General features: G+C 44.1%; 1 protein-coding gene across 2 annotated transcripts in view; it reads left to right on the top strand.

Annotated features, from left to right (window-relative positions):
• COPG1 (COPI coat complex subunit gamma 1) overlaps window positions 1-7,758 on the top strand; it is a 37,794-nt gene extending 30,036 nt beyond the window's left edge. For both annotated transcript variants that reach the window (XM_040358954.1, XM_040358953.1), the window contains exons 20-24: window positions 797-968; window positions 1,634-1,731; window positions 3,731-3,869; window positions 4,723-4,821; window positions 7,086-7,758. In XM_040358954.1, the coding sequence (XP_040214888.1) occupies window positions 797-968; window positions 1,634-1,731; window positions 3,731-3,869; window positions 4,723-4,821; window positions 7,086-7,216 (639 nt within the window). In that variant the 3' untranslated portion in view covers window positions 7,217-7,758. The remainder of the gene's footprint in view (window positions 1-796; window positions 969-1,633; window positions 1,732-3,730; window positions 3,870-4,722; window positions 4,822-7,085) is intronic.

Below are 7,758 nucleotides of genomic sequence, written 5' to 3' on the forward strand. Positions count from 1 at the left end.
GGGGGGAATCCACGGCGAAAGGACCGGCATCCGCCGGACCCTGCCGATTTTAAATCTCCCGCACGCGCGGGAGTGACGTCATCGCCGCTCCAGTCAATCACAGTGCTGGAGCGGCGATACCCGGAAGACACGCCGGAGCAAGATGACATTCTGCTCGGCGTGGACCAGGTAAGTGGTGTTCACCTCGTTCCGAGGTAAGTATTTCATAATCGGCTAGTATGCGGTGCATACTAGCCGATTATGCCTTTTGCCTTGCAGGTTTGAAAAAAAAAAAAAAAAAAGTTTTTATGCGGTGAAAAAACACCTTGCAGTGTCCAGTCCCCCAGCCCCCCCCCCCCTGTTTTTAATTATCTGAGCGTTCTCTCCACTGGTTCTCGGCTCTTCATTGGATAGATTGATAGCAGCGCAGCCATTGGCTCCCTCTGCTGTCAATCAAATTCAATGACGCGGGCGCTGTGACCTGACCTCAGCCCTACTGAGCGCCTTTGGGATGAACGCGAAGGCTGATCATGAGTCAGGTCTTCTCATCTCTGACCTCACAAATTGGCTGAATCAGCACATGTTCCCACAGGCACCCTCCAAAAATCTTGTGGAAGTTTTCCTAGAGAAGTGGAAGCTGTTATAGCTGTAAGGGGATTCCAACTTCATAGTAAAGGTCATAGTTTTGGAATGGGATGTATAGCAAGCTCATATATGAGGGTCAGGTGTCCACAAACGATTGGCCATATTTAGTATAATGTGATTATTTAATGTGGCATTGTGATTAATAGTGACAGATTATATGCTCCTATTGCAGTTTGATTGTACCAACACACTGAACGACCAGATCCTGGACAACGTCACTGTACAGATGGAGCCCACAGAGGGATATGAGGTCCTTTCTTACACCCCTGTAAAATCGCTGTCCTACAACCAGCCGGGAACATGTTACACTCTGACCTCTATTCCCGAGGATGATCCCGCCGCATGTATGTAACATTTCTGAACTACTAACAGAAGGGAATGTTCAGTGTTTATATTTTCTTTATTCCCTTGGGGACCGCTTATGGCAGATATACTGCGGCAGAGCGCCCCCTCTGCGCCGGATCACGTAAATGTACCTGATCTGCTTCTTCCGTGTAGGGTGCGCACGTGCCCCGCCACTCTGGTCATGCTGCGATTCGCTGCAAACCAAGCTGAGCGGATGACAGAAGAGAGCTGTGTGTTGGTAAATGCCACAGAGCTCTCTTCTGTCAGTGGCGATGTGCCGTTTTTTTCTCAGGGAGGGAAAACCAGCACATCGCATGGTAAAAACATTACACGGCACATACAGTAAACATTGTTAGGCAGGCAGTTAACATTTTGATTGCCCTTAAATGTTAACCCCTTACTAGTTTGTCATTAGTACAGTGACTGTGTGAATTATTAGCACTGATCGCTGTATGAGTGTCACTGGTGAATGTCAGTGGCAGCTAGTCAGACCGCCCCCCCCCCCCAGTGTCGGCATCAGATTGCCCATCACAGTCCCACTATAAGTCGCTGATCACCACCATTAGTAGTCGTGAAAAAAAAAAAAGAATCCAGTATATATACCGTAGTTGGAAACCAATTAATATTGGGGTTTTTCAAGGTGTAACCTGATTTTGTTTCTTAGATTCCTGCACATTCAGCTGCATGCTGAAGTTCACAGTGAAGGATTGTGACCCCAATACAGGAGAGGCAGAAGACGAGGGCTATGATGATGAGTATGTGGTAAGTAGGAGGATACGATTTTTATTTACATTACTTGGATTCCAATAGACTTGTATAAAGTATTTCTGGCAGACCTGATTGCAGGTAAGTGTTCTGACTTCAGACACACAGCACCCCCTATAGAAGGTAATGAACTGAGGGTTGCAAGACCCCTTTCACACTGGAGGCGTTTTTCAGGTGCTTTAGCGCCAAAAATATCGCCTGAAACAAGCCTCATCTGCAATCCAAGTGTGAAAGCCCGAGTGCTTTCACACTGGGGCGCTGCGCTGGCAGGACGTCAAAGTCCTACAAGCAGCTTCTTTGAGGCGCTTTAGGAGCGGCGTATACACTGCTCCTAAAGCGCCCTTTCCATTAAAATCAATAAACAGCGCCGCCAAAGCGCCTCGGCAGCGCCACTTTGTGGGTGCTGTTAACCCTTTGGTGACTATTAAAGGGGTTGTAAAGGTTTTTTTTTTTTTTTTTTTTTTTTTTTCTAAATGGGTTCCTTTAAAGTGGTAGTAAAGTCTTTACTACCACTTTTACCTACAGGTAAGCCTATAATAAGGCTTACCTTTAGGTATAAAGAATATCTCCTAAACCTGTACGGTTTAGGAGATCTTCCCCTCGCAATGCGCCGCTGACTGCAGCGGCGCATGCACAGCAGGGATCCTCGGCTAGAGGCCCGGCAGCCGCCGGACCTTGCTGGAATGAAGTCTCCCGCGCGCATGAGTGACGACATCGCCACCCCAGCCAATCACAGCGCTGGAGCGGCGATACCCGGAAGACACGCCGAGGCATGGACCAGGTAAGTTCTACACACCTTGTTCCAAGGTAAGTATTTCATAATGAGCTAGTATGCGGTGCATACTAGCTCATTATGCCTTTTGCCTTTCAGGTGTAAAAAAAAAAAAAAATAGTTGCAGGTATACAACCGCTTTAAGCTAGTGTATTGTTGGTTCACTTACCTTTTTCCTTCCATTTCCCTTCTAAATGTTTTTTTCTTTGTCTGAAATTCTCACTTCCTGTTCCTCCTCAGTAAGCTTTCCACCATCATCCGAGCGGTGGTTAATCAGCCAGAACAGCTTACGGAGGATACAGGAAGTGAGAAATTCAGACAAAGAAAAAAAAAAAAATTAGAAGGGAAATAGAAGGAAAAGGTAAGTGAACCAACAATGCACTAGCATTGGAACCTATTAAAAAACAAACCTTTACAACCCCTTTAATTGTATCAACACAGAGTGGTCCTGTGGATACTTGTAAAGTAAACGGTGCCACATCCTATCAATTTGAAACAAAGAGAATGAGGTAGAAGGCACCACCAAAACTAGTTGTATGTTAAAATATACATTTTTAATGTACACATAAAAAATTAATTATAAAAAAAAAAAAAAACACATTGATCATCAACAATGCAAAGGTAAAATACAGCTGCTGTACATAACCAATGAATAAATAACAATCATTCCATGATATATCGGATCTAGGAGTAAGGTTATGTAACAGAAAAGCGATTGCGTGAATATCCTAGGCTATAGATGGTACGCATCTTGCGCTTCTTCAGGAGAATCGGAGAGATTTGTGATGTAAATTGGTGAAAAGAGCTTAAAATCAGGTTAAAATGCAGCAGACATGGACTTGGAGCGACTAGTAGGGAGTCTTTTTTTATGTAATAATCCTGGCACGATAATACGTATTTGAAAAAGGTAAGAGGCACCAGAAGAAGAAGCTTTTAACCCTTTATTCGGCCGCTAACGGGGGTTAAAGGCACCCCGCTAGCGCCCGAAAAATACCGGTAAGCACTGCTAGTTTTAGCTGCGCTTTACCAGCGGCTTTTTGGGCGCTGGCAGTGTGAAAGGGCTCTTACTTGCTGGGGAGCCGCGCTGTATTTTCACGGCACACCTGGAGTGTCATTATTAGATTTTTCTGGAAAGTTTTTTCAATGATCTGTATTATTATACAGGTGAAGTCGTCAGCTGTATGATTAACTCACAAATGTCATTTTTTTTTATCCATCCTGCAGCTTGAAGATGTTGAAGTGACAGTAGTGGACCACATACAGAAAGTTCTGAAGCCCAACTTTGGTGCTGCTTGGGAGGAGGTGGGAGACGATTTTGAAAAGGAGGAAACTTTTAACTTATCCACCATCAAATCGCTAGACGGTAAATCTAAACGCCCTCTATATCAGAAGTGTTCTTAATGTATAGACTGCTGGTGTTGTCTTGTTTACCTGTGATTAGGGCTGCAACTAACGATTATTTTCATAATCGATTAGTTGGCCGATTATTGTTTCGATTAATCGGATAATAGCCCTTTTAAAAAATAAAAATAAAATATGTACATTTTTTGGGGCCAATTTGTTGTTGGGCAGATTACAAAACACAAATTGCTGAAAAAACACATTACATGCTTTTCTGCAGCTTCTCCATTGAAGTATATTGAACCAAAAAAAAAATAGCACCGTTTTGCGTTAAGTCTTTGCCCTTTCTAAATATGCAGCAGCTGAAAAAAAAATCATGGATGTGAACGTGTCCCATAGGAAAACATGTAAATGAACTGTAGTGTGTTTCTGCAAAAAGCACCAAAAATCAGAGGTGTGACCCCCGACCTGAGATGTTTAGTAACATGATGGGGTTAAAAAAAAATAAAAAATATAAGTACAAAAAGAGCAAATAATCGCTACTGTAAGGGGTTAATTTTTTTACTGTGGGACAGTGAAAGTAATATTTACAGTAGCGATTTGCTTTTTTGTACTATAAAGAGCTAATTTTAGTTTTTTTAACCCCATTATGTTACTGGCCGATTAATCGCTTATGAAAATTGTAATCAATTAATTTAATGATCGATTAGTTGTTTCGGCCCTACCTGTGATTGTGGTTGGCTGTTTTACTTTTTATTATTTTTTTTTCACATTTATGTTTTATACTGTGGGGTTCAAATGAAATTGGGGGAGTTCAAACCACCGTTCCTTCTGTGTGATTCATGACAGCAACTGAAATGTTTGTCTTTCTACAGATGCAGTAGGAAACGTGATAAAATTCCTGGGAATGCAGCCCTGCGAGAGGTCGGATAAAGTACCTGAAAACAAAAATGCGCACTCGCTGTACCTGGCAGGTAAGTTGCAGCTGTGAGAATCAGTAAGCCAAAATGTCATACTGAAAAACAAAAAGCACCTATTTTACCTTCAAGTATTTGTAAAGTCGTTCGCTCAAATATTGCTTTAAAATTTTGCCCAAATACCTTTTTCTTAACCACTTAAGCCCCGGACCAATATGCTGCCTAAAGACCCAAGGGGTTTTTACAGTTCGGGACTGCGTCGCTTTAACAGACAATTGCGCGGTCGTGCGACGTGGCTCCCAAACAAAATTGGCTTCCTTTTTCCCCCACAAATAGAGCTTTCTTTTGGTGGTATTTGATCACCTCTGCGGTTTTTATTTTTTGCGCTATAAACAAAAATAGAGCGACAATTTTGAAAAAAATGCAATATTTTTTACTTTTTGCTATAATAAATATCCCCCAAAAACATATATAAATTATTTTTTTCCCCTCAGTTTAGGCCGATACGTATTCTTCTACCTATTTTTGGTAAAAAAAATTGCAATAATCGTTTATCGGTTGGTTTGCGCAAAATTTATAGCGTTTACAAAATAGGGGATAGTTTTATTGCATTTTTATTTTTTTTACTACTAATGGCGGCGATCAGTGATTTTTTTTTTCGTGACTGCGACATTATGGCGGACACTTCGGACAATTTTGACACATTTTTGGGACCATTGTCATTTTCACAGCAAAAAATGCACTTAAATTGCATTCTTTATTGTGAAAATGACAGTTGCAGTTTGGGAGTTAAACACAGGGGGCGCTGTAACATTTAGTGTTCACTTAGTGTGTGTTTACAACTGTAGGGGGGTGTGGCTGTAGGACTGACATCGATCGAGTCTCCCCTATAAAGGGGATCACACGATCGATGCGCCGCCATAGTGAAGCACGGGGAAGCTGTGTTTACATACGGCTCTCCCCGTTCTTCAGCTCCGAGGAGCGATCGCGACGGAGCGGCTATAAACGAATAGCCACGCCGTCGTCCCGGATCGCTCCCCGAGGCTTACCGACCGCCGCATGTAGCGGGGGGGGGGGGGGGGGATCCTGATCGGACCCCCCACCCACGTCAAGCAGAGCACGTACAGGTACGTTGATGTGCCTGTCCGTGCCATTCTGCTGACATATATCTACATGAGGAGGTCGGCAAGTGGTTAATAGTTTGTTCACAATCATGTGCCCCCCTAGGGTCCCCTCTCTTAGGCTCTGTTTAGACTACCAACTGCATGTGAATTGCATAGGAACTGCAGCGCATTCACATATGATTGTGTGGTGCAATTTGAGCCTAGTCATTTTAAATTGGCTCAAATTGCACCGCATCACACCAAAGACGTACATGCAAACATTTTTGAACCTCACTGCAACCAAAATCACATGGTCGTTTTGTACTATGCGATCCGGTGCCACAGGAACCGGTCTTGTGTGGGGAGACTCAGAGGATTAGGTAAGTATATCTCTATTCTCTAAGCCCCTAGACCAGGGGTCTCAAACTGGCTGTTGCGAAACTACAAGTCCCATCATGCCTCTGCTTGTGGGAGTCATGCTTGTAACTGTCAGTATTGCAATGCCTCATGGGTCCTTGTAGTTTCGCAACAGCTGAAGGGCCGCCAGTTTGTTTTTGTCTAGAGCAAGGGTCTCAATCAGTTGACCCCTGCAGTGCGGGCACAGCATAGGGAAAACCTTATTTCTCTTCCGTTCATGGACGGACACAGCAGCATTGACCTTGGGGTTATATACCTTCCTTCTAGGAGAGACTAGGCAGAAAAAAACTGCACTTTTAGGCTGCATTCACACCTAATCGCGGCGTTTTGTCCCGCGAATTGCGGCGTCAAATTGCAGCGTTTTGTACCACGATTTGCGGCGACAAAACGCCGCGATTTTAACCCCCAGGTCCACATCTCCTATGCCGAACGCCGAAGCCGCCTGAAAAAAAGGGTCCGGGACTTGTTTTGAGCTTCAGGCGATCGGCGTGGAGATGTGAACCATCTCTATAGAGGTCAATGGTATTTCTCCCCTCCAGCGTATCGAGCGTCGGGCGTAAATACGCCTAGGTGTGAATGGAGCCTAAGTGTTAAAAACACTTCTCTCAGTACAGCACCTCCCAGGGGGCGTGTCCCCCGGGTACATCCCACTCTCTGGAACATCCAGCCCGTTTTAATCTGCCTAGCGTCGGGAGAGGACATGGCCTTTCTGGAGCCCATGTGCTCTGGAGATTTTTTGCGTTTTAAAAATCATTGCTTGTACAAAAAAAAGCTTCCTTGTGTAATTTTATTTTTTTGCAGGTGTGTTTCGAGGGGGCCATGATATTTTGGTACGAGCAAAGCTGGTTCTGACAGATACTGTAACGATGCAAGTCACAGCCCGCAGCAAAGAGGAGTATCCAGTAGATGCCATCATGGCATCTGTCGGTTAATCGCAACAACAGCACTACATAATGAAAGGGATTCTCCCGTCTTGTATATTTTCTCATCAAACTGAGGGAGCCTGGAGATTACGGGAACACTACGGCCTCATAAGATTTCCGATTTATTCCTCTTACTAAATTGCTCCCATCTGTTACTTTCTCTGAAGCAGTCTTTGGCAACCTCTGCCCCCCCCCCCCATACAGTTCCCATACAGCCCCCCATACAGGTGTTGCACAGTCACCAGAAGTCCCAGCATGCTCTGGCTGCCTGGCTTGGTCAGAGGCGAGTTATTGGTTACAAAAGACTGCCGCAAAAGAATGCGGTGTGCCGTTCACACCGCAGATAGCCAATCAAAAAATTTGTGTCCGTTCCTATAGATGTGGGTGCGCGATTTTGCCATCTAGGGAGGTCTCTGATAGAACTTCTTCATTTTATATTCAGTTAAGTTTTATAAAAAAAAAAATCATCATTCTCTTCCCCTTGGTCCTGTCTAAATTATTAAAAAAATTCTAAGCACCAAGTTTCTTGTATAATTCCTCCCCCCCCCCCC

The sequence above is a fragment of the Rana temporaria genome, chromosome 7 (genome assembly GCF_905171775.1).
Source record: "Rana temporaria chromosome 7, aRanTem1.1, whole genome shotgun sequence".
In the NCBI taxonomy this organism is placed as follows: Eukaryota; Metazoa; Chordata; class Amphibia; order Anura; family Ranidae; genus Rana; species Rana temporaria.